Source organism: Lipotes vexillifer, unplaced genomic scaffold (assembly GCF_000442215.2).
Source record: "Lipotes vexillifer unplaced genomic scaffold, Lipotes_vexillifer_v1.1 scaffold1227, whole genome shotgun sequence".
NCBI classification, from domain to species: Eukaryota; Metazoa; Chordata; class Mammalia; order Artiodactyla; family Lipotidae; genus Lipotes; species Lipotes vexillifer.
In genome coordinates, this window is record NW_006790683.1 from 657343 (window position 1) to 684652 (window position 27310).

Here is a 27310-nt window from a genome sequence, read left to right on the forward strand (position 1 = left end):
CCCTGATAAGCACATGATGTTACACTGGGTGCCTCATCTCAGACCCAGAATCCTGGATTTAGGGAGTGAGATCTTTTGTGGAAAACTGAGCTTTATTCTGGCACCACAGTTACTGCTTGGGCCTCCTTTGTGCCCTCATCTTGCTAAGAGCATCTCTTCTCTCTTAAATGTTCTGTCTCTCAAATGTTCTCTTAAACTTCTGTCCCCACCTCTGGCCCTGTGATGGTTAATTTTATGTGTCAACTTGACTGGGCCATGGGGTGCCCAGATTTTGATCTAACATTATTCTGGGTGTCTGTGAAGGTTTCTTGATGGAGTAGCAATTGGTAGACTGAGTAAAGCTCTCCCTTATGTGGGTGGTCCTCACCCAATCAGTTTTGCTCGATAGAACAAAAAGGTGGACGCTTCTGGAGTAAGGGGACTTCCTGCCGCCTGACTGCCTTGAACAGGGACACCAGTTGTTTCCTGCCTTTGCACTGGAGCTACATCATCACTGTCCTGGGCCTCCAGCCTGCTGACGGCAGATCTTGGCACTTGTCAATCCCCATAATCATGGGAGCCAATTCCTTACAGCCCATCAACCTCCCTCCCTCTCTCTCTCTTCCTCCTCTGCTTTCCCTGCATATATACCGACAATTTCGTCTGCACCCAGCCTTTCTGTCAGTGCTCTGATGCCTCTGACATGGGTTGTACTGTGAGCCACTGGTTGCAGAATATTTGCTCGGTCATCTCACGCCCCTCATTTGCTTCCCAGCCACACTCATTTGCACAAGAGGAAGTGGAGCCGCAGAGCGGTTGCATAGCTGGTCTGTGGGGGACTGGGGTCCCAGCTCAGGGCCAGGTGGCTCCACAGTCTATGTTTTTGCCACCTCTCCGGTCCTCACCCTTTACCGAGCACCAGCCCCAGTCCCGAGAAGCTTGATCCACCTGCAGACATCCTGATTCCTGAAGTCTACAGAGCAGAGGCCCGCGCGTGCGTGACGAGCATCCCAGGGGGTCCGATGCAGTCAGCTGGGATCTGGTCTGTGGCCGTGTGACTGGCCTCACCCCCACCCACTTACCTTCATTTGTCCCCCAGCTCCCCGGCTGCTTTTCTGAGCTCTAGACGTGCACCGTCCAGTAGAGCAGCCATGGCCACATGTGACTTTTGAGTGCTTGAAACGTGGCTAGTGTGACTGAGGAGTTGACATTTTTATTTTATTTTAATTAATTCACTTTAAATTGAAATAGCCACACGTGGCTAGTGGCTACCATATTGGACATTGTAGGTAAAGTCTCTACTCCTAAGCCATAGTTCACTTATTAATAAGAAACAGTCAGTAAGTTTATTGTTTTTACTTTATGCATCACAAAGGCAATATAGTCACATTGTAAAAAAAATACATGTGGAAGAAGAAAATCACCCATAACCCCAAACCAAACCAAACCAAACCAAAACAAAACAAAATAATGGTGGCTGTACCCACATGGATATCATTTTTGCCGGGTTGTCATCACAGTACTTGCTTTTATGTTCTGTTTGTACCATTTAGAAGTATGTCATATGCTGCTTCCTCATTGCTCTGTGGTCTTCTGTTGACTTGATGACTCAAAGCCAATGCAATCTTCCTGCCAGTTAAAGTTTGAAGGGGAAGAGAATCCTTATTACCACATGAGCCAGGCGTGGATCCTGTGATCTGGTTTTCAAGAGCCAGATGCACCTCCGGGGCACTGAGCAGCCTGGGAGTCTGGCAAATCCATTGCCAGGACAGACCGTGCAAGCAGCAGCCCCTGCAGTGTCCACTGTTGGTGGGTTTGCATGCCAGCGGGGGCCCGGGGGCCCCACTGGGGGAAGACCCTCTCTGTTCCTCCTGTGGATCACTGCTGTCCCTCCTGACTGCCTCAGGTCCTGTTTGCTGCCCTGCCCACCTCCATCCACACAGCTGGCCTTTGAGCACAGCTGTGAGGGGACCACTCTCCTGCTCTGAGACCTTAGCCACTTCTCGTAACATCATAGTCTGATTCCTTTACTTGACATTGAACACATTCCTTCACGTAGTTCCAGCCCTTTCTTGTCTGCTCTCTTGCCACTGTCTCCTCCACCCTGTGTCCTTCAGAACCTCTGGCCACACTAAACATCACCCACCCTTTCCTACCCCTGTCTTGTCACCCTCACACTTCATCCCACCAGGTATGCATCACTCTCCAAGCAATGTCCTCCATTGTGATCTCTGCTGTGGCTCCTCTGATGCAGGTTTCACGCACACCTTGTTCATTTACCTGTCTTGTGGTGTTTTGAATTATGATTAGATTGAAACTGTTGGCGGGGGTCTATGCCTCCCCCTCTGTGGTCAGTTTTGTGAGAACGGGGACAGTGTTTAACTGATCCTGATTTACCCTTGATCTGCCACCTTTAGTATAATGCAGGGCACACAGTTAGCACTGAGGAAATGTTGGAGGCCATAAAGGTGGCATTATCCGTTACCCTGTACCCATAAGCATTCACTCCCCATTCCCCAGCCCTCTTTTTCTAGCCCTAAGCAAGCACTCCTGTATAGATTTGCCTATTCTGGATGTTTCATATAAATAGAGTCATATATATGTGGTCTTTTGTAACCAGCTTCTTTTACTTAGCGTAATGTGACCCAGAGTCATCCACGTTGTAGCATGTATCAGAACTTCATTCCTTTTATATTTATTTATTAAAATATTTATTTATTCATGTATTTATTTATTTTTGTCTGCGTTGGGTCTTCATTGCTGTGTGTGGGCTTTCCCTAGTTGCGGTGAGCGGGGGCTGCTCTTCTTTGAGGTGCGCGGGCTTCTCATTGCAGTGGCTTCTTTTTGTTTTGTTTCGTTGCGGAGCACGGGCTCTAGGCTGCGGGCTTCAGTAGTTGCAGCCCGCGTGCTCAGTAGCTGTGGCTCTTGGGCTCTAGAGTGCAGGCTCAGTAGCTGTGGCACACAAGCTTAGTTGCTCCGCGGCACGCGGGATCTTCCTGGACCAGGGATTAAACCCGTGTCCCCTACATTGGCAGGCGGATTCTTAACCAGTGCGCCACCAGGGAAGTCCCTCCGTTCCTTTTTATGGCTGAATAATAATCCATCGTATGGATAGACCACATTTTATTTATCCATTCATCAGTCAGTGGACACTCGTTTCCACTTTTTGGCCATTATAAATAAGGCTGCTATGAAGATTCCTGTGCATGTCTCTGTGTGGACATATTTTTTCAGTTCTTTAGGATAGATATCTAGGAGTGGAATTGCTGTGTCGTATGGTAACTCTATGTTTAACTTTTTTGAGGCACTGTTTTGCAAAATGGCTGCACCATTTTACATTCCCACCAGCAGTGTATGAGGGTTCCAGTATCTCCACATTCTTGCCAGTACTCGTGATTGTCTGACTTCGATTCTAACCATCCTAGTGAGTGTGAAGTTGAATCTCAGTGTGGTTTTGATTTGCATTTCCCTGATGACTGGTGTGGAGCATCTTTTCATGGCCTATTTGTATGTCTTATTTGGAGAAATGTCTATTCAGATCCCTTACCCTTTTTTTCTTGGCTGCACCGAACGGCATGTGGGATCTCAGTTCCCCGATCAGGGATTGAACCTGCGCCCTCTGCATTGGAAGCTCGAAGTCTTAACCACTGGACTGTCAGGGAAGGTCCCCCCTTAGCCATTTTTAATTGGGTTATTTGTCTTTTAATTATTGAGTTCTAATGGTTCTTTATACGTTCTACATGTAGATATCCTGTTAGATATATAATTTACCAATGTTTTCTCTTATTCTGTGCACTGTTGTTTCACTTTCCTGACGTTATTATTTGCAGCACAGAAGTTTTAAATTTTGATAGAGTCTAATCTATCTATTTTTTCTTTTGTTTCTTGTGGTTTTGGTGCTTTATCTCAGAAAACACAGACCTACCAAATGTCACAAAGATTCATGCCCTGAGAGCTATAGTTTTTAGCTCTTAGGTTGAGCTCTTGGATCTATTTTGAGTTAGGTCTTGTATGTGGGTTGGGGTAGAAGTTCGGGTTCATTCTCTGGCGTGTGGAGAGCCAGTTTTCCCAGCCCCGTCTGTTGAAAAGGCCGTTCTTTCTCAATTGGATTGTTGTGGCAAATTCGTCAAAAATTAATTGACCCTAAAATGTAAGGGTTTATTTCCGGTCTCTCAGTTTTCCTCCATTGCTCTAGTCAATTATCTTTTAAAGAGATGTAACTAATGAGAACAAAATCTTATTTTTCCATGCAGTTACTGTTTCTAGTCCTCTTCATTCCTTTGTTTAAATCCAGATTTTCATCTGGTACCATTTTCTTTCTCCTTAAAAGACTTCCTTTAGGGCTTCCCTGGTGGCGCAGTGGTTTGAGAGTCCGCCTGCCGATGCAGGGGACACGGGTTCGTGCCCCGGTCCGGGAAGATCCCACATGCCGCGGGGCGGCTAGGCCCGTGAGCCATGGCCGTTGATCCTGCGCGTCCGGAGCCTGTTGCTCCGCAGCGGGAGAGGCCACAACAGTGAGAGGCCCGCGTACCGCAAAAAAAAAAAAAAAAAAAACTTCCTTTTATTTTTTTTTTTTTTTTTTTTTTTTTTTTTTTTGGTAATGCAGATCTGCCCGTGCAGAATTGTTTCAGCTTTTGAATGTCTGAATTCAGTCGTACTTCACTTTGGTTTTAAAATATATTTTTTGCTGTGTGTGGAATTCTAGGTCGATAGTTTTTTCTTTCATTTTTAAAAAATGTTGTTTCACTGTTTTCTTGCTTGCTTTGTTTTCAATCAGAAATCCAGTGCCATCTTTATCTTTGTCTCTTTGTATGTAACATGTCTTTTTCCTCTGATTAAGATTTTCCCTTTATCATTGATTTTGAGAAGTTTGATCATGATGTCCCTTGGTGCATTTTTCATGTTTCTTGTGCTTGGGGTTTGTTGAGCTTTTTGGATCTGTTAGTGTATGGTCTTCATCAAATCTGGAATATTTTGGGGCTTCCCTGGTGGTGCAGTGGTTGAGAATCTGCCTGCTAATGCAGGGGACACGGGTTTGAGCCCTGGTCTGGGAGGATCCCACATGCCGCGGAGCAGCTGGGCCCGTGAGCCACAACTACTGAGCCTGCGCATCTGGAGCCTGTGCTCTGCAGCAAGAGAGGCCGCCGCCATAGTGAGAGGCCCGCGCAGCGCGATGAAGAGTGGCCCCCGCTTGCCGCAACTGGAGAAAGCCCTCGCACAGAAACCAAGACGCAACACAGCAAAAATAAATTAATTAATTAATTAACTCCTACCTCCAACATCTTCTTTAAAAAAAAAAAATCTGGCATATTTTTGACCATTATTTCTTTAAATTTTCTGCCACGCCCTCCTTTCCCCTTCAGGGACTCCAGCGGCCCCTTGGTTCAGCATCTTGAAGTTGTCCCACGGCTCACTTTAATGGTCTTTTCTTTCTTTCTTTCTTTCTTTCTTTTTAAAAAAATTTTCTTGGAGTATAGTTGATTTACAATGTTGTGTTAGTTTCAGGTGTACAGCATAGTGATTCAGTTATACATATACACATATTCATTCTTTTTCAGATTCTTTTCCCATATAGGTTGTTACAGAGTGTTAAGTAGAGTTCCCCTGTGCTATATGGTGGTTTCTTGTTGATCATCTATCCTATATATAGTAGTGTGTGTATGTTAATTCCAACCTCCTCATTTATCTCTCCCCCCACATTAATGGTCTTTTTGTTTTTTAGATTCTTTTCCTCTCTGTTGCATTTTGGACAGTTTCTATTGCTATGCTTTTAACGTCATAGATGTTTTCTCCTGCAATGTGTAATCTGCTTTTAATCCCATTCAATGTATCTTTCATCTGACATTTTAGTTGTCATCTCTAGCAGTTCAATTTGGGCCTCTTAAAAATATCTTCAGTGTCACTGTTTAACTTTTGGGGCTTATGGAATAGAAAAACAATAACTCGTCCTTCTTTACTAATGCTAATGTCTGTGTCAGATCTGAGTTGATTTCCGTAGATTAATTATTTTCTTCATTATGGGTTGTGTTTTCTTGCCTCTTTACATTGCCTGATCATCTTTGATTGGATGCCATACGTTGTGAATCATACCTTGTTGAGTCCTAGATATTTTTACATTCCATTAAATCTTCTTGAGCATTAAGTCTTCTGGGGTGCAGATAACTTATTTAGAAACAGTTATCCTTTCCAGTGTGGTTTTTATGATTTGCTAAGTGAGTTTAGAGCAGAGCTCAGTCTAGGGGTAATAATGCCCCTCTCCCAGGGCAAAACCTTTCTGAGTATTTTACTCAGTGTTGCGTGGATTATTATGTGTTTTCCCAGTCTGTCTGGTGGGAATAGACAGTTTCCGGCCCTTGTGCACACCAGGCACTGTTTTCTCTCATCCTTTCGGATGTCTTTCACCCCCAGCGGTGGTTATTTTCTTCACATGCATGTGCTGATCCGTGCTCTGCTAAATCCTCAGAGGAGACCCTCTGCGAATCTCCAGGATTTTTTCTCTGTGCAGCGTTCTTTCCTCTGACTCAGATAATGATGGTCTGGAATAGTGGGCATGGAAAACTGTAAGGAAAAAAAGAGACTGGGGAGTGGCTAGTGAGAAGAGGATTGCAGTGAGGAGTGGGCTACTCAGAGTGTGGTCCTCAACCAGTGCTGGCCAGTAAGGACAGAAGCACAGAAATTGAGGCTTTTCATAACACTCTCAACAGAAATTGGAAACTTCCATAACAATTTGACAGAGCATATTGAGGCTTGGATTTCATATGTTTCATTTTCCCACATTATTGTATTTTGCGAGAAAATAAGTCTGACAGGTGGAAATTAAAAACAAAACCCCCAAGACCTGGCCCTTTACCACAGAAAAACTGAGAAGGGACCAGTGACCTGGAGGATTTGGACAAAGAGGGAGACAGAAGTGGATGTGACTTTTAGCTTCAATAATTGAGGGGTTTTGGGCTTCCCTGGTGGCGCAGTGGTTGAGAGTCCGCCTGCTGATGCAGGGGACACGGGTTCGTGCCCCGGTCCGGGAGGATCCCACATGCCGCGGAGCGGCTGGGCCCGTGAGCCATGGCCGCTGAGCCTGCGCGTCCGGAGCCTGTGCTCCGCAACGGGAGAGGCCACAGCAGTGGGAGGCCCGCGTACCGCCAAAAAAAAAAAAAAAAAAAAACATACCTGAAGGTTTTTGAAGGGATCGTGGCAACGGTGCCTTATGTCACATGCTTAGCATGAGCCGGTGCTGTGCCGGGCCCCACTGTGATGCCTGATTTTGTCCTCTCCTCAGCACCCTCTTTGGAGGATCCCAGGGGTTTAGGTGCCCAGCCAGCCTCTCACTTGGGAAGTAGCAAAGCCAAGACCCCAGCCTGAGCTTTTCCACTTTCCTCTTTCTTCCTGTTCCTCATCCCCCTGGGGCAAGATGAGCCTGTGGAATCCAAGTTGATCTGTTCACTGGAGCCAAACCAACTTGGTTGGTTTCTTTCTGTTGCTTTGTTGTTAGCAATACCTTCTAACAGTTATCCTATTCTGGAAAAAGCTGTTTGAAGAAATAGATCCGGTAGACCTTTGTGGATGATGCAAGTGTTCTATAGCTAGCTGCCCTGGTCACAAGTGGCTTTCAGGGACTTGGAATGTGCTTGTTCAAGTTGAACTGACTTTTTTCTTTTTAAGATTTATTTATTATTTATTTATTTATTAGCTGCCTTGGGTCTTAGTCGGAGCACGCGGGCTCTTCGTTGTGGCAAGCACGCGGGCTCTTCGTTGTGGCGCGCGGGTTTTTTCTCTTCTCTAGTTGCGGCGCGCAGGCTCCAGGGCGTGTGGGCTCTGTAGTTGTGGCGCGCGGGCTTAGTTGCCCTGCGGCATGTGAGATCTTAGTTCCCTGACCAGGGATCGAACCCATGTCCCCTGCATTGGAAGGGGGATTCTTTATCACTGGACCACCAGGGAAGTCCCTGAACTGAATTTTTAATGTTATTTTATTTAATTAATTCAGTTACATATCAGTAGCCACATATGGGCCGGTAGCCACTGTGGACGGCACAGGTAGAAGTTACCAGTTGGAACAGTGCAATAAAAACATGATCCAAACAATTGCTAGCTTTTACTTTTCTCAGGAAGTATCTTCCTTGTTGGGAAAACCTTGCATTTTTACTTTTCGGGGAGATATTTTAGAAACTGAAATTTGCAGTTAAGTCTTACAGCCAGGGGCCAATTACTTTTCCAGAATAGATGAGTTGTTTCTATTTCTAGAAACAAGGGAGAATGGTGAGTATTGCAAGTTTAGTTTTATTTGTCACATTAAATGGCCAACCTCTCTTTGTGTCATCCTCAACCGCTGTTTCCTTCACCAAGCTACACTGACTGTATCCACATTTTTCTGTTTTCATCTGAAGGTGCCCCTGAAGGCATATATAAAATATTCATTCACTGCATCTGTGGGAAGTGACTTTTTGGAACGGATTCTCGATGAGTCTTTACATTTATTAGTGAATATTTTATAAACTATTGTTGTGATCAGAAAATAAAGAGCAACTTTGAGTACTGTATTCTAAAGCTGTGAAAAAGCTCTTTATTTGGTATAGTTTTCTTGTGCATATCGCTATCCGTTTCCTGTTTCAGGGACTAGAAGCAGGATGATTCTGAAACTAGAGTTATAAAGACGTAACCCGGACACACCCTCCCTCTCAACAGCTTTATGTTTGATGCTAATTGTTATAGGGATGGTCTAGGTCTTAGCACTTTGTTTGAACAAGATGAATCTCTTCAAGTGGAGATGCTGCTTCAGAGACAGTCCTGAGGCCTAGCCTAACTCTGTGGTTCTCCAAGTGTGGTCCTTGGACCAGCACAGTCAGCGCCACCTGGCAACTCATTAGAAAGGCAAATCCTCAGGCCCTTCCCAGACCTACTAAATCAGAATCTCTGGGGAGGGGCCGAGAAATCTGTGTTTTAGCAAACTCACCAGGTGGTTCTGAAGCATGCTAAAATTTGAGAACCGCTGGCTTAATTTTCTGGTGTTCACGCCTCGACCATTGTTTTATCTTCTGGTGTGTATGAGCTCTGGCATGGCACAGCTGGCTCCAAGTATGTGCCACCATAGGAAGTGTGAGCACAGTGATTTGTCACCACTCAGGGGAGTCGCGTGGGGAAGAGGTGTGATTAGGAAGGTCAAGAATCCACCTTCTTCCCCTCCCACAGTCTGAGAAATACTTGTTCCGGGACAAAGGGATAGTATATTGTGATGGGAAAGGTGGTGACTTAGCACTCGTGAGACCTGGTGCAAATCCCAGCGCTTCTGCTTAGCTTCAGACACACAGCCGAGTTTGCCTGACCACTTTAGCTTTTGTTTCCCCATCTTCAAAACGAAGACTCAGTAAAACTGCATATAATGCGATAAGTGGAGTTAACCTGCTTAAAGCGTGGGGTCACGTTATTGCAGGATTAAGGAAATGACCCCCGCCAACCTCCAACACCCGCCAGCCTGGAATTCTCAGCTGGTAGTGCTGCTCCCGCCTGTCCCTGTCGTGGCTGTGGTCTGGCGCCACCTAGTGGTGGTTGGCGGCTCTAGCTTATTTGTCAATGAGGGTGATTCTGGGTCCTGCACTTCATTGGAACTTTCAGGACAGTGGCCTTGATTCCAGGGATTTCCAGGTTCGTTGGTTTCTGTTTCATTGGCTAGGTCTGGAGTGATTCAGACGGGAGGATACCTTCTCTCTGCCTCCCTCCGTCTCAAGATGAGTTTGCTTGCTGTTTTCTGCCTGGCCTCACTGTCACTCCATGTGTCTGTGGTAGAGGATGGGGGTCAGTCGCCAGCCACGTTATAGCCACATGGGTGCCATCGCAGGGGATTTTTACAGAATTGTCAAGACAAAGAGATACAACATAGGTAAAGTGCTCAGTACATAGAAAGTGCTTTAAAAAATGAAAATGCCCTTCTCCGTTCCCTGGTAGGAAGAGAGAAACTGGAATCCACGTGGAGGTGTGCACTCAGCAAGCATTGAATAGTGCGGGCGGGCTCATGGCACAATGGAACAAGCACGCACGTCAGCATCAGACAGCCTGGCTTCCAACCTGCCCACTTTACTGCCTGGGCTAGCCTCTCTGAGCCTTGGAATTCATGAAATGGAGATGATAACTTTTAACCTATAAGTATGGTGTTTTTATGAAGAGAAGAGGAAACCCAGAGAGCTGGGAGCAACCCTGGGTGTCATTTCCAGTGATTCCCAAAAGTAAGCAATTCCTGCATCTTTGCACTGCTCCGTGATGTTGACACGTGACAGGTTCTGTTTCTGCCTAATTCTTGGGTGAACCCTTTCCACGCTGGCTGAATCCTAGAGTAGGCGACACGGAGTGGTTTGTGAAACATCTCTGTGAAAGGCATGTGGCAGGTGTGGACAGAAAGGGGGTTAATGATGCAGTGATATGTGTGGCAGTGTTTTCAGACACCTTTCAAACTTTTTTTAGTATATGATAGTTCTAAATATAGTACTTGAAACATAGAAGGCAATCAACAGATGTTAATTTTTTTCTCTCACTCTGACAAAATGCAAACTAAATATGGGTGTGGGAGCCAGTTTCTAAATGCAGGGGGTCTTTTAAAACTTTAGTGAAAACTGGAGTTAGTCCTTCAGAGCAGAGGAAGGCCCCACCTTCTCAGGACTGTGGCGGAGTCCTAAATATTTTTTCTTCTTTTGGTAATAAAGGAAATGCAGATGCAACCTCTGAGCCCTCCCCTGGCCTCTGGGGTCTGGACATGGGACTCCTCAGCTCTGGGGCCTGGCAGCAAAAGGATTTGTCTAGGGAGTTCCCTGGAGGTCCAGTGGTTAGGTCTTGGCGCTTTCACTGCCGAGGGCCTAGGTTCGATGCCTGGTCGGGAAAGTAAGATCCCACAAGCCGCGTGGCCAAAAAAAAAAAAAAAAAAAAAGAGGATTTGCCTAGCCAGTGGGCACTTTTAAAAATGATGATCAAAGTGATACCTGTTCACTATTAAAAGTTTGGGGATGTGTAGGAGAGTATAAAGAAGCAAACAACTAGCTAACATCCCCCCACCCCACATCCTACAGATGCCTACCATGTATGTCTCCTCAGAGGCACTGTCATTCTTGGACAGATTTCCTTTCCAGTCTTTTTTTTTCTGTGAATTTCTTCTTTACATAGTTGAATCTTACTTTTTTTTTTTTAACTTTTCACATTATTACCTACGAGTTTTCTTTTAAAAATTAAGAAGAAAGTATTGTTTCTCAGATTTTGGATTCATAATTCCAGAAAAATTTAATCTAGAAATGTATGAAGCAGAAGGTGAAATTTCTCTCATACCATCTTCCAGTGTAATAAATACTAGAAAAAATTTTTAAATATTGAAAAGTATAAAGTGGTAAGTGAAATTTCCCTTTAAGACAACCTGTCAGTGCTATATAAGTTTTAAAAAGAAAATTGTAAAATAGGAAGTGAAATTTCCCTGTAACACCATCAGCCAGTGCTCACCACTATTAGTTTTAATATGCAGTCTTCCAGTTTTTTTTTTCATATCAGTGGTGTGTGTGTATGGGTATAGGTTACTGAGATGGAATTGTACTATAAACATAGTTCTCTAGCTTGCTTTTTTCACTTACTAATGTAATTTGAGTATCCTTCTATAGTATAAGCGTTTTCGAATACCAATGAAGCACTTATTTGACTGGTATTTTAAATGGCTACGTATTACATTTAAATGTGTTCTGTTTTATGTGGTCATTTATCTAAGGCTGCCAATTTGGATCTAAGTAAACATTTATTCACATTTCCGATTCTTTCCCTAAGCTTTAAGTCCCAGCAGCCCAATTGAGTCAGAGATAAACATTTTAAAGTTTCCTCTCCAGGGTGAGTTAATCATTTTACACTCTCCTCTGTAGCTTACAGAAATATGCACTGACAGCCATCACAAATGAATATGACTTTAAAAAAATCTTTGTTGTTATCATAAGTGGGAAAAGCTCTTGTTTACTTTGTGTTTCTTACAGTGCTGGAGGGTTTGACACTTTTGCACGTGTGATGATTTTCCTCTATGATTTTTGGAGCAGAGGTGATCTACCCTCTATTAAATCAAAAAGCTAATTCCTGCTTAGATTCTTTAGAACTTCCCTGACCCCTTTCCAGGAGCCAGAGCGGGGCATTCTCCACGCCTTGCGTCAGTAGCCTCACCTCTCTCTAGGAAGTCCTGTGCGTTCCCAGACGGCCTCCTCGCTCCCTCTAGTGGCCTCCTCAGTAGCTGCAGCCTCGCTTCCCTTCCTCTCTTCAGAACCAGGTCATCCCAGTGGGACGTCCCAGAAGGGAGCAGCAGAGCAACGGCGCTCCACGGACTTGCAGCCAGACGGTGTGGGGATTGTTTTCCTCTTAGGGTGGGCTGTTTGTGTCCTTGTCGCCTTGGCTGCCAGGGAGGGACTGGAAGCAGGACATAAGCTCTCACCGCGAGCCTGGCGGGGACACAAGGTAGAAAGGATGCTCTAGTTAGTTTTCATTTTCCTTTCTAAAACTGAGTCCTGTGGAATCTTTTTATAGAGGGGAAATTTGTAAGTCAGTAAAGTAATTAAGTTTAACTTCCATGGCTGTCAGAGGGTTCTGTTAGTGAACCCTGAAATCACTGAGCTGTACGTACTCGTTCTTGTTAACCTAGTTTAGTTGGGAAATGCTTGTGAAGGTTCTAGAATGAGAACTTCCTAGAACAACTTTGAGGTGAGGACAGGAGGGGAACTTTGGAGAACTTAAGACTTCTAACGTATGCCCCATTGCCATTCACACTGTCTCACTCCATTAAAGTTTGTTTCAGGCAATAGAAATAATATACATAATCATTGCAGAAAAAAACTAATAACATCACCGTTTCCTTTACTCAGAGGTAATGACTGTGTATGAGCATATAAGGGTGTATGTATATCCATGTGTGTGTACACACACACACACACACACACACACACACAGGTGTTTTTAACCCCATTTTGCAGTATTTTAAATATTTCTCCACTAAATGTTTTTGGAAAACAATCTTTTTTCTTTTCTCTTCACTCTCCTCTTCCTGTCGGAAACACATTCTTTAATATAGCTTCGTAATAGTACATAATTTATCTGATAAGAATTAGATACTTGGTTGACACTCATTTTTTAAAAAATTTACTTATTTAATTTATTTTATTTTTGGCTGCGTTGGGTCTTTGTTGCTGCACACGGGCTTTCTCTAGTTGCAGCAAGCGGGGGCTACTCTTCCTGGCAGTGCGCGGGCTTCTCATTGCGGTGGCTTCTCTTGTTCTGGAGCATGGGCTCTAGGCACGCGGGCTTCAGTAGTTGTGGCACATGGGCTCAGTAGTTGTGGCTTGTGGGCTGTAGAGTGCAGGCTCAGTAGCTGTGCTGCACGGGCTTAGTTGCTCCACGGCATGTGGGACTCTTCCTGGACCAGGGCTCCAACCAGTGTACCCTGCACTGGCAGGCAGATTCTTAACCACTGCGCCACCAGGGAAGCCCGACACTCATTTTTTTGTAAGCTGTTATAAATGATGCTGCGATGAAGATCCTTTAAACAGTTTGATTATTTCCTTGGGATGAATTCCTGCAGTAGAATTTTTGGGTCACAATAATCCAAACTTTCTAAATTCTGTTGAAATTTGATATTAAATTTGTCTTAAAAAGCTTGTTTCAGTTTCTGCTTTTCCTTGCAGAGTGGAGCGTGTCAGTCTGTCAGTGTCATTACTAACACTGTCATTCTTTTTAGCCTTTGCTAATTGGATAGACAAAGCTTGCTCTACTATTTTAGTTTGCAGTTATAAAAAATATGAGAAAAGTTAAGGATTCTTTTATATTCATTGGTCATTCATACTACTTTTGTCATTTCCCCCCCATTCTTTGCCCAGTCTTAAAATATTGGGCTGTTAATTGAGTAATTTGCATATTGGGGTTAAGTTCTGTTTGTCATATAGTACAGGTGCTTTTTCTAGCATGTCGTTTGCCTTTTGGTTTATAGTGTTTCACCTAAAGAAGCTGTGTGTGTGCAGTTTAAAAACGACAAGAAAAAAAAAAAACTACAAGAAAGTGCCATAGGAGATAACCCTTATTTACGTACCACCCAGAATGCACAAACATGTATCTGTCGTCATTTTGGCTTATTTTTAATAAAGGAAGAAGAATATTACAGATAAATTGGAATCATGTTGGTTCCCCCTCCCGTCCCCTTTCCCCCTTCCCCAGGGCAGGTACTATTATGAATTGAGTGTATGGATCCTTCCAATCCCAGCTTTTATACTATTACCACATATACAAGTATCAATAGACAATATATAGGACTAGTTTTTGTGTGTATGTAAATGACATATGCACTCTCCCTCATAATAATGCATCGCTGAACAGTTTTCCTCATTTGCATATGAGGATTTTCAGTTCAATTCATAATGATACATACAGACCTAGTTCATTCATTTTGATTGTTGTTTAGTCTCGCATCCATTGAATATAACTCTAAATTCTTCCTCAATGTATTTATCAATTTTTCCATATTGGTGAACACCGAAGATGCTCTGGGTTTCTCAGTTTTCATTTCAGCCCTGCAGTGAACATCCATACATGCACCTCGTTCTGCACACTGGGGGATCTTCTCAAGGGGTGTCCCTAGCAGTGTCTTGTGGGTAATGTCAATTTTCAGGTCAACTGGCTCTTGCCAATTCTTCCCAAAGTGGTCAAGCCAATCGACATTCCCACCAGCAGTGTGAAAGTGTCCCTCTTTTGTCTCACAACTTCGCCAAGACAGGTAGTTGTCAGACTTGGTGATTTTTGCCCATCTAGGGATGAGTTATCTTCTCATTGTAGTTTTAATTTGCACGCGCTGATTGGTGGTGGGATTGAACATCTTTTTCAATGGTTGTTGCCTAGAGTTTAACAGGTTTTGTAATAGCGAAGAACCTTTGTATTCTATTACAAGTTAATCCTTAAAGGCATGTTGCCTTTAAGCTTAAAGTATACATAATGGCGCATCTCTGGGAACCCTGTCTCCCAGGTAATGCGCATTAAGCTAAAATACCTTTGTTTAGCTCACAGGAAACATCCTGACCAGGCCCACCCGTGAATGGCTGCATCCCCCTCTGGAGGCTGACTGGAACCAGGAAATGTTCGGCTTTATTCCCTCCCCTTTGATGTAAAAAGAGCCTGAGTTCTAACTCAGGCACGATGGTTCTTTGGAATAGAAGTTTACCATCTTCTTGGTCTACTGGCTTCCCGAATAAAGTCGCTATTCCTTGTCCCAGCGACTCGTCTCTCCATTTATTGGCCTGTCGTGGGGCAAGCAGTACGAGCTTGGATTCAATAACAGTTTTCTCTTCTTTACACCTTCCTTTGATCTTTTGCCCCATTGGGTTGCTTGTCTTTTTCTTAGGATTATTAATATTCTTTGTATGTTTTAGATACTAATGCCTTGTTGTATGTTGTAGCCATCTTCTTATCCCTGCCTTGCCTTTCCTTTTTTTCCATTTATTGCCCTTTCCTTGGTTAGACTGCTACCAAGACCTCTTAGTCTGAGGCTGAGTTGAAATTACAGTTACGTCCTCAGGGGATGTAGCACATGCTCAGAGCATTAAAGCGTTCTAGAGGAACCCATCAGAGGGTTTGGGAGACATTGAGATAACAGTAAATCTGGCACAACTAACACCCCGCAAAGGGTCTGATGAGGTCAGGAGAAGGTCAGGGCCTTCCTGTTAAGCTTAGTATAGAGGCAGGCAAGTGGATGGTCAGTGCGTGGAAATCCTTACCGTGCTAAAGTCAAAGACAGTTGCCTGTATTCTCTTGTAATAGCTTTTGTTTTTCGCACTGAGGTCTTTAGTCCATCTGGAGTTTTTTGCTTTTGTAGTTTCATTTATTTCTTTTTGTGGCTTTTCCCCTACATTGATGCTTTCAAAGTCCTCTCTGAGCTCCGATGAGTCTTCATCAGCAACCCCTCCCTCGTTACCTTGTGCTCTTTGCCTGCTCTGGGGCATCACAGGCAAGGACACCCGTTGTGTAGGGAGGGGTGTCTCAAGCACCATTAATATTTTTGACATCGGTGATTTTGGTTTCAGGTGACTTTACGCCTAAGGAGCTTGATTCCACTAGTGTTTAGAATTCATTCAGTTTTTGAAACTTCCATGGAGTCTGTTGGGTGTGATTTGTGCGTGGCCCTGGAGGTATTCTCAGATCTGGGGTTGCTGCTGAATACAGATCCAGGGTCCCCCACAAAGATGCTTCCACTTACCTTGAACAGGTGGCCCATTGTGTTTTTTCATAAGGGATCCAAGGAATTGATACAGTGTGCTATTCTTGTCAGTGTCCTAGCTCTATGGAAACTAAAGGTACATCTAAGGAGTCAAGGTGCTTTGAATTTTTCCCACTCCCACCCACCCCATTGAGATCAAGACAAAATAGGAAAAATCATCATCTTTTCAACAGTGTGTGTTTTCTGTCATTCAGATGAAAAGAGATGTGAAAGCAAGGAAGATAAGAGCTGACAAATTTATAGGAATTTCCGGATAGGTTGTCACCAGCATCCCCTGGAGAATATGTCAAAGGTGATGATGCCCAATGTCTGTGGGAAACGGCAGCGTCACAGGAGACTGTTGCCTGGTATCCCCACATGTGGATGCCTCTGCCATCTTGTCACCCAGTGTCTTGCTGGCTTCTTTCTCAGCAGAGAGGAGGTGCGAGAAGTGGGTGTAGGATGATTCCCAAGTCAGTCTGCCAGGCAGCAACCACCAGGGGACGCTGTCTTCTGGCCTGAGTCTACCTGTTACCAAGGACCACAGCAGCTTTCAGGAACCAGAAACTGTTATCGATAATTGGCATTTTTTGCATGATTATTTTGCATTATTATTATTTCTGCTTTAAAAGATTTTGCCTTTCTTTTCTCTTTTTTCACTGCATATTAACATTTTCTTTTTACCCTGCCTTTGTGTTTTTTCCTTAGGCCGGAAGCTGAGAGGAAAAGCCTTTTATTTTGTCAACGGCAAAGTGTTTTGTGAGGAAGACTTCCTGGTGAGTTTGTCACCCAAGCTTCCCCTCCTTTCAGTCCTGCCCTGAGTCAGGCGGGGAGCGTGCAGAGAAGCTGGGCTAAGCAGAAGAAGGTGGTTTCTCTCTGTGGTCCCTAGTGCCATCTGGAAGCTGCACTGCTGGAGAAAGGTGTCCTGACTTTCCTTCTGCAGAAGCATGGGGTGGCCCACGTTCCCAGGCAAATGACAAACTGCAGAGCTTTGTGCTTTTCAGGGACTTTGGGGTTGCTCAGCCTGTCCTCTTGTGCTTTGCCCATTTCTTCCTTCTCCACCCAGCTCTTTAACTCTCACTCTGGGACCTGGGCCCCCTTACTTCTCATCCTGCCTGCCTCTCCCACGCACTGAAAGTCTGTCCATGTGCCAGTGACTCCCACGTCTGAACTCCGGCCACGTAGGCGCCTCTGAGGCCAGCTGTTCACAATCTCCCTGCCCATCAGACAAGTCCCCAGGGTTGTCCCCAGCCCATCCGCCAGCCCCTCCCATCTGCCAGCCCCTCCCACTGTACTTGAGAGTCACCTGAAGCAGAAAAGTCCCCTTGCCTGGGACCTTATCTCTGAGAACAGTGTCCTAGGTTCCTCCTCTGCCCCTCCGCTTTCCTATCTCTCCTAGAGTGTGGCCAAGCATTGGACCTGGTGCCACCGCGTCCTCCCCAGGCCTGTGTGGCTCGTGACGTCAGCATGGCTCCGCCGGCCCCTCACTGCTGTGTTGTGTCACTGCCCAGGCCCGGGATCCAGGGTTCAGAGCATGCGCAGGAGCTCTCTGCGGTCTGGGCAGCCTCCCATCTCACTCGCTCTGAGGCTTGCTGTTCTCTGCACGCCATGGCCCCATCCTGTGTGCCTTAGCTTGCACTGGGTCCCCTGCTTGGAATGTCTTCACCCTTCGTTTGCCCAGATCACCCGACGGCCTTCACGTTCCCCCGCCTCGCAGTGGATCTCCCCTCCTGTGTGCTGCTGCCCCGGGCTTGCCAGTGGTCAGAGCACCGCGTGTCTGTTTACAAGTCTTTCCCTGACTTGACCGTAACTTCCTAGGGAGGGAGGAACACGCTGCTTCACCTTTACACCTTCAGACCCTAACACAGGGCCAGGCATGGAGCGCTGACTGGTCAGTGGGACCACCAACGTGAGACCCAGAGCTGGCTCGGGGCCAGCTTCTCTGTGGATGTGTGGGTTGACTCATTATGACTCGTGTTTGCCGGCAACAGCCAAGCAAACCCAAGGAAATTGCTTCCTGCGTGCCCTCAGGAATCACTTCCTCCACGTGTTCACTTCAGTCTCCGGCGCTGTGTGTTTGATAGTCAGATGGTGGCACACCAGAGTTGACTGTCTCCCAGTTTCACATCTGCTGGGCCAAGTGCCTGTCCTGCTCCTGGAGTCTCATGGGCTCTTGGTGGGCCAGGTGCCCACCCCTGGGCAAAGTCCTGGGTGCTGGACGACTGTGAGGCTCTGATTGGCCAGGTCTGAGCCAGTGCCTTGCCTTGGAACCCATCATGGGGTCAGCCCCACGGGAATCACAGGACCACAGGATGGGGAATGGGGCTGGATCCCAAAAGAAAATAAAGAACTGTTACCCCTAGAATCAGGAGGAAGTGCTGGGCAGCAAAACCCCACACTATGTGGTGTAGAGTTGCAGAAAATTTCCCTTTTCTTTTCCGCCTTCCTTTCCATTACATTTCCCTTATTAAGTTGTGTTTGCAATATTTAAGCTTCTAGTATCTTTCAGTGTGTAGTACCTAGTCTGTCTTCTGAGGTGAGTTCCTCGTTTCTTTCAAGACTAGAGGTGTGTGTGTGTGTGTGTGTGTGTGTGTGTGTGTGTGTGTGTGTGTGTTTTGGTAAGGTAAATAATATTTATCCAGTTTCTTTGAAGCTAATTGTAAAAGGCATTGGCTTTTAAACCAGACCCAGACTTGAATTTGAATTCCGTCCTTACCCCTTACAGGCTGTGTGACCATGAGAAGGTCAGTTAACCTTTCGGAGCTTCCCTTTGCTTCCATTTGAGAAACGATGTAATATATACCTTGAAGAATTGTTTCTTTGGTTGTTTTTTTTGTTTGTTTGTTTTGAAGAATTGTTTTGAAAATTAGAGTGATGGTCTCAAACTTGAGTGTGCATCAGAATCCCCTGAAGGGCTTGTGAAAACTCAGGATGGCTAGGCCCCACCCCCTGAGTTTCCAGTTTAGTAGGTCTGGGGTGGAGCTGAAGAATTTGTGCATCTGACAAGTTTCCAGGTGATGCCAGGGAACTCCGTTTTGAGAACCACCGGATGAGAGACTGAAGCCGCTCTCTGCGCAGACTCTTATGCAGAGCCTGGCATGTGATGGGTGCCTGGGTGCAGCTGTTGAAGGCGAGTGGTATTAACATTCGTAATGGCTTTTGTGGCAGAGGATATTCCGTGATTCATCACACTGTTGTCCACGGGGTCATGACAGATCCTGTGTAGAGTGACACATCTTTCTGAGAAATTCCTTGTGTTCCTCATGACTGGCAGGGAAGTAGCAAGATTCCTCTGCCCAGCCTGGGTTTAACTTTCTTTTCTCCTTCCACTGCAGTACTCTGGTTTCCAGCAGTCTGCTGACAGGTGTTTTCTTTGTGGACATCTGATCATGGACATGGTGAGTAGGGTCAGCCGAACAAGATAATAGCATGGTGGGAGGGGGAGGCATTCAGAGAAAAAAGAAATTAATAATTGAGGACAGTGTTTCCTACCTTGATTTGTGGCTACATCTGGTTTTATTAAAAGAAGACCCCATGCTTGCTTGCTTGCTGTAGTAGCACCCGCATTTGGCTTTTACTGGAATTAGCATCCTTTGCCATCCAGTCCACATGATGTCACTTCTGCTGGCACTGTCTCCTTTGGGCTGTTCATGTCACACTGGCCTCCCTCTGATTTTCCGTGATCCTTGTGGCGTCCCAGGTGAGATGCAGAACGGAGCTGCAGAAATCTCAGCTACTTTGGAATTGGGTGCAGAACGTCAGATAACACAGTTATTTTTCCCCCATGTTCTTCCCGGCTTGATCATTTCCTAAGATGAGGTCTGGGGGCCCGTTGTTAGTTCTGAGATAGCAAAACAGGGAGCAGGTTTTATCCATTCCGTTCCTCGCTCAGCCATGGTTCTCTGAGCTTGTCCTGGGCCTCAGTGCCTTTATCTTTTGAGTGGGGACAGTTCTTCCTTCCTGGCCTCCTTTTAGGGTAAGGTTGTGAAGTTAATGAATACAGAGTTCTTATTTTCTCAGGGATCAAATTACTCACCATTGGAGAGCAGCCCTATCGAATTTCTTTAATATATTGGTCAGAGAAAATGGTTATATAACATTCTATTAGTTGAAAGAGTTAAATCCCTCTCTAAGCTGAGCCATTAATTCCATTATAGAGAAGGGAATTGCTAGTCATTGTTTTTGTTTGTTTGTTTGTTTGTTTACCTTTTTTTATTGAGAAACAACTTAGAGGGCGCGCATCTTAAGTGTACAGCTGAATGAATTTTTATATGTGTATATACCTATGTGTAAACACCACACAGGTCAAGGTATAGAACATTTCCAACATCCAGAAAGACCCTCTCCCACAAAGATACCCACTGTTCTGACCTCTGTTGCCCCAGGCTGGTGCTGGAACTTCATACAGGTGGATTCATATAGTATAGATTCCTTTGGGTCAGCCTTTTCTCACTTAGAAAAATGTTTTTGAGATTCATCCATGTTGTTGTCTGTGTTGGTAGTTCATTTATTCTCATTGCTAAGTAGAATTCCATTGTATGGATATAGCACCCTTCATTTATCCATTCTCCTGAAGAGGGGGACTTGGGTGTTATCCAGTTTTGGGCAATTTATGAATAAGTTGCTGTGAACGCTCTTATGCATGTCTTTGGTGGACATAAACACTCATTTCTTCCGGTTTTATGCTGACAGGTATAAAACAGTGAACCAAAGCTGTCCCTGTTTGTGAACAGACACTGTTGCCATCCAGGCTCTGACACCGCACAGCACAGCCTGGCCCTGTGAGCGGTGTCCTGAGAAGCGGCTAAGGCCTTGCAAGGAATGCGGCCCTCCAGCCGTTCCGCCAGGGGAGGCAGGCGCAAGCCACACACCCTCACCCCTACCTTTCCCAAGTGCCTGCCCAACTCCACAGGGCTCCATTTCTTTAGCAGATTTTGTCCTTGATTTTAGAGCCCTTCTGACAAACCCACCACATAGGAGGCCAACAGTGTCCAAATTTATGAACATGACTATACACTGTTCTTATCTGTGGGTATCCTAAGCCTTCTTTGGGCCTCAAGGTATTTCATTTATCTATTACTACATGACAAGCCACCCCAAAACTTAGTGGTTTAAAACAACAGTGATTTATTATTTATCATGGTTCCATGGGTCAGGAATTAGGTCAAGGCTCTGCAGGGCGATTCTTCTGCTCCATGTGGCATTAGCTGGGGTCACTTACTCAGCTGTGTTCAGCTGATGGCACAAGATGATCTCTCACCCTCCAGGCCTCTCTCCCCATGGCTACTAATCTTACTCAGTAGTCTAGCCTGGACTTCCTTTCAGCAAGAGAGAGGAAGTAGCAGCTGCCAATTTTCATACATCCTTGACTTTAAAATCGCAGAACATCATTTCTTCCTCATTCTATTGATCAAAGAAAATCACAAGGCCAATCCCAATTCAAGGGAAGCGGGGAACTGAATTTTGGAGACCATCTCTACCTCGTGGGATAATATGAAGTCGCACTCCTCTCAGACTTGAAAACTTGCAGCGAATGACTTGTAGTGACACTTATTTTTTAAAATAGAACCCTTAATTGCCACCAATAATTATAATAATACAGAGAAAGGTTCCTTCAGTTACCATTCTTGGTTCTCCAGCAGAATTCAGTTGTGCAACTCTTGGTGTAAATTGTCCGTCTCTGCTCCACCTTTGTTAGTAGAGGGGAATACTCTGGGCTTGGAGGTTGGGCATTTTCCCACATGAAAAAAATTATTACACCTAGTCAGAATGCAGCAAAATGGTATCTTTATTCTACCATACTTCTGGCACAGTGTGGGTTAAATTAATTTAAGGGTCTCTTTCTGCCAAGACAGCATTAGTCTGGGGGCCAAACGCATTCCAAGGTCCAGATTGCCAAGGGGACTCTGAAGCCCAGCCGGTTGTTCTTCCTACTTTGGCAGCTTGGGGAGCCTGGAACATTAGTGAAATCCTAGAGGGGATGAGGAAGCTTGAAAGCTGAGCTTTCAGAGGAGAGCTGGGCTAGCGTGACGTCCTCCCGGTGCCCCCCAGCTGCAGTGTGTGAGGTGTGGCATGGCCAGAACACAGCATGGATTTCCCACAGGACTTAACGATGCTCTGCCAAGGTTCTCGTTGGTTCCAAGTCCCCTTCATTCTGCCTGTCCGAAGGCTTTCTGTGTGGCCCCACTCAGGGATGCTCATGACCATTCTGTACATTCCTTGCCTACGGTGTTTTGGTGCAGGCTTGCTGGTGTTGATCCCATAGTTCTGTTGTTTGTGCTAAGTTTCATGGCGCAGGTAATCGCAGAAATGAATCTGCTACTGAGTCATCAGAGATGCTTTCAACTGCAGACTACAGAAAGCCCAGACTCAACTCAAACCAATGGTTCTCAAACTTTAGCATGCATCAGAATCACTCTATCAAAACACCCGTTGCTGGAATAGGGCCCAAGAATGTGCATTGTAAACAAGTGCCCAAGGGTTGCTCATGCTGCAGGCGCAGGGACCATACTTTGAGAACCACTGACTTAATAGGAAAAAGTGTTTTATCTCACCTAAGAGGTTTGGAGGGAGGCAGTTCCATGGTGAGTTAATTTGGTGACTCACTGACACCACCGTAGACAGGACATTCTTTCCCTCTCTTCTCTCTCCCACCCTCCGCATCTAGGCTCTGTTCTGGTTTCAGGATGGCCTCTTACAGTTCCAGGTATCAGTCACATCCAGATCAAATGATGCCGAGAGGAAGAAGGTGCTTGGGGCTTTCTCCTCATTGTGTTTAAAAGCAGCAGCAACAAAGAGGCTTTCCTTACAATTGGATCTGAGATAATCCTGGGGCGAGTCGAGGGCTTCTGGATTATCATGCTGCAGAGTCAAAGCTGCTTAGTAGGGGCACCCAGGAGAGAGAAGTTAAGAGGTTTTTCCCAAGCTCTCCATTCCCTTGTGGAGTTTCCTTTAATCTTTCCATGTGTTTCCTGCTTCCCAAATCTGAGATGGAGCCTTTCATGGCCCTGCTTTGCATCATTTCCTGCAGAGAATCATGTTTTTTGATAGAGAACCCTCCCTTCTGGAGGTTTGTGAAGTGCAGGAGAAGGGTACCATTTGGTTTCCTCCTATTTATACCTGTTACTAGGTTAGGCTTTCCTGCCCCCATCATCTCTTGACTTGGTCCAAGTGAAACTGGGATGAGGGTGGCAGTTGCTCATATGGACCCTCAGCCTGATGTGTCTCTCCCTTCCACTGGCACTTCCTTCCCTATAATCCCAGCTGAGTCCTAACCTCTTCCTTTGCACCCCCAGATCCTTCAGGCCCTGGGGAAGTCCTACCACCCCGGCTGCTTCCGCTGTGTCATCTGTAATGAGTGTTTGGACGGGGTACCCTTCACTGTGGACTCAGAGAACAAGATCTACTGTGTCCGGGATTACCACAAGTAAGGAGAGCCACTCGTGTAAGCCACACTGGTTGAAACTCAGCAGGGTGGAGGGTGGAGACCTGCTGAGGCACGTCTGCAGGCTGCTCGCACTGTTGTTGACAGTGCAGCGAACGTGCAATGGTTTTGAGGGGTGTAGCTCGGGCCTCGGGGGTCAGCGGATGCCCGTGCAGACAAGAACTGGTTAAAGAATTACGTTTACTGGAAAAACAGGACCAAAAAACCTATATCAGATTCCTGACTAGGCCTCTGGAGGAATGTGCCAAGCCCTGTGGCTCCAGCCTTACCACACTTCAAAAGGCCCTGATTCAGGGCTGGTCTCCACCACCCTCAGTTTGCCTGGGCCTGTACGAGGCACGATGAGGCGGGTAAACAGGTCAGCCTCCAGCCCTAGCAGAGTGAGAGGGGGCAGATGCACTTGTTACTGCTGGGGAACAATCCTGAAGCAATAGTCCCAGGAGTGTGCCGGGTCTGTCTTTATAGACGAACTAGAGGGATTCACGTGAAGAGTGATGGGTGGGAGGCAGGGCCGGGCCAGCGAGGAAGGCTCCAGGCACAAGTCTCCCCGAAACACCTCAATATGCCCTTCACTGCTTCTTTGCTTCTCCCGCCAGGGTGTTGGCCCCCAAGTGTGCAGCCTGTGGCCTTCCCATCCTTCCACCTGAGGTAAGATGCTTTTTCAACTCTGCTCCTGGGGTCTTCCAAGAGATGAATATCTCCCTGGGTCATTTACAAGATCTGTGTCCTGTCCTTATACCTTTGTAAAAATACTTCTAAACTCTCAACTCTGAGATAAATGGTGTCTTCACCAAGAAGCCTGTTTCTCATTAGCTGCCTTCCCTAGCCCAGTGTCCTTCTTATGCCCTGTTTGTCCTGTAATTGGGTCAAATTCTCTGACTTGCTACTAACTCCCAGATTAGATGATGAGCAGATGAACAAGACCAAGTAGGTGGTTTTTTCACTGTTGACTCTGACATTCCAGAGGGTAGAACTGCATCCCTCTCAGTTCCTCTCATCTACTATATGTGTCCTTTTTTCTGCTGGTGTTAGTATCCACTACTGATTCCTGCTCTTCTAAGGCCGCCTACTTGCTGCCCCAGAACGCTCCCCCACCCTCCTGGCAGCGGAGCCCGATGGCCCCCCACCTAGCCTCTGGTTCTTGCTTTCCTTTGGTCCAGGGCTCAGATGAGACCATCCGAGTCGTGTCCATGGACAGAGACTACCACGTGGAGTGTTACCACTGCGAGGTAGGCCCCTCCCTGCTCTAGAAGGCCCCCAAAACCCGTCCTGGAAGTCCAAGAGAAAAGCATCATGGGTTGATGGAGGCAGGATGTGGGCAAGGGGCTGCCCTCCAGAGCTGATGGAAGAAGTGGGGTGAGGCCTGATTTGGTGGTGGGGGGAGGGAGGTTGGAGAAGATGCATAAAAGTCTTTACTGTTTTCTCCATGTTTGTAACCACCAAGTCCTGAGCCGGTCACAGCTGCTCTCCCTTAAGCCACAGAGTGGGAGGGTCACGGGGAGTGTGGGTGTCAGGTCTTTTTGAGGGGCCAGATTGTCAGGCAGGTGTGTGATTTGAGGAATAGACTCCCTCCCCTCCAGCTTGTAGTCTGTTTTGTCCGCCGGGAGCCCCTTTCTTAACCGAGCCCTGAAAATCATGAAGAAACCCCCCTTGGAAACAGGCATGTCGCTGGTTGGTGTAAAGGCAGGTGGGGCCCATCTGTCCCTTCTCTGTTGTGTCACACCCCAGGCTGAAGGAGTCACTGGTGCCCCGTGACTGTCAGGAGAGCCAGAGGTTGTGAAGGGTGCAAACGCGTTAAGTGCTTGTGGAATTTCAGCCAGAATTAAGTGGATTCACCCAAGGAAGGAGATTTCTTTTGTGATGCTGTGGGTAGGGAGAACAATGAGTGTGGGTGACATGTAGCTTGATCCCACTGCCAGCATTGAAGAAATAGGTGGGAATCACTGTTGGTTGGTACCCCAGGTGCTGGAAAAAAAGGTAAAGACACTTGCTCAGCTGTGCTTTTATTCAACCCAATATATCCAAAACGTTATCGCTTCAACATGCAGTCGAGAGAAAAAAATTTTCCTGAGATATTTTATATCCTTTTTCTGTCCTAAGTTTTGGAAATCTGGTGTGTGTGTTTGCACTGACATGACATCTCATTTCTGACCAGCCCCATTCCAAGTGCTGGAGAGCTTCATGTGGCCAGTGTTGGACAGTACAGTCCAGACCCCTCACTGGGCTGGAGCTGCATGTCTCCGCACCGGCATTTTTTTTTTTGCCCTGAAAGAATCACACAGCGCCCTCTGCTGGTTGTACGGGACTGTGTGTGGCCTTTGTGTTTTGTTTTGTTTCGTCACCACTGGATATTTTTGCCTCACCCCAGGACTGCGGTCTGGAGCTCAATGATGAAGATGGTCACCGCTGCTACCCCCTGGAGGACCACCTGTTCTGTCACTCCTGCCACATCAAGAGGCTGGAGAAGGGTCACTCATCCACAGCCCTTCACCAGCACCACTTCTAGCCAGAGCCTCCTGCAGACCTCACGGTGGGGAGGAGCCAGGGTTGCACCATGAGAAGTCCGCGGGTTAATTCCTGTCACCCCTGGGGATGGATTGGGATTGGGGGAGTGGAGGGGAGGCAGGTGCCTTTCCTTTAAACAAGGAGGGGATCCCTGCTGGTCTGGTATTATGTATTTTCCAAGTGCCTTTCACTGCTGCCACACCCTCATCAGATTACTCAGGAAGAAGCCCCAGCAAGCGCTGTGGCATGTGACAGGAGATCTCATTAGTGTGACTGAATGAACCTTCCTGTCCCCTCTGGGAAGAGTTCACACTTCAGTGGGAAAGGTTTGCACTGAAGAGAGATTTCAGCTGCCGATATGTTCAATCCTTTCCCTCCCCTTCGGAAAATACCTGCACCCAAACACCCCCTCCCAACCCCTCCTCCGCCCCACACACACCATAATTTAAGATTTCCTTCCACTCCAGAGCTTCAGTTCTTCTGTAGAATGGCTGCAAATTTTAATTGCATCATTGCAAGAGGGATGCTCTGACGTGTGAAATAAGTGAGATGGGTTTTTCTCCTTGTAGCCTAATAGCATTCTGTGTGCCCCTGGAAATCGTCACTCCTTTAAAGGCAGCTGGCAGCCTGATGGAGGATTGATCCTGTTCTAGGAAAGTGTGCTTTGGGATGAGAACTTGGTGCAGGCGCCAGGCCTCTTTTGCCCGCCTGTTGTGCTTTTTTTCCTCTGGAGCTCTCAAGAATCTGGAACTTCAGAGTTCCCCCTGCAAAGGCTGGTCTCGGGATCTTTCGTGGGGATCCTCTTATGCCTATTTTCGCTTCTTTAACAATGGACTTTGGGGAAGTGTGCCCACATACTGAGACCTGACCCCTTACTAATGAGGAGAGTTTTTGTGTGTAAGATCTCAAAGCCAGCCTGGGAGAGAGTGCCTGAGCATAAGTTATGATATTCATTTCACAGGTTTCTCTCTTGCCAATTCAGGCATTATGCTTGAAGAAACCAGTATAAGGTACACTGCTTTTGTCTGTTTTTTTTTTTTCTTTTTCTTTCTGTAAAAATTGTTTCCCTCTACTTTCAGTCTCCCACACACAAAAAATACCTCACAGATAAGAGCTTCAGATTAAGGAGGAATTTGGCCATCACACTGGACTCA

At 46.1% G+C, this 27310-nt stretch overlaps 1 protein-coding gene across 1 annotated transcript in view; it reads left to right on the forward strand.

The window, feature by feature from the left end:
• The window catches only part of LIMD1 (LIM domain containing 1), a 68375-nt gene extending 42218 nt beyond the window's left edge, over window positions 1–26157 (forward strand). Inside the window, 6 exon segments of the mRNA XM_007463899.1 lie at window positions 16916–16983; window positions 19543–19605; window positions 23503–23633; window positions 24248–24299; window positions 24812–24880; window positions 26020–26157. Of these exon segments, the coding sequence (XP_007463961.1) occupies window positions 16916–16983; window positions 19543–19605; window positions 23503–23633; window positions 24248–24299; window positions 24812–24880; window positions 26020–26157 (521 nt within the window).
• Window positions 26158–27310: the final 1153 nt, after the last annotated feature.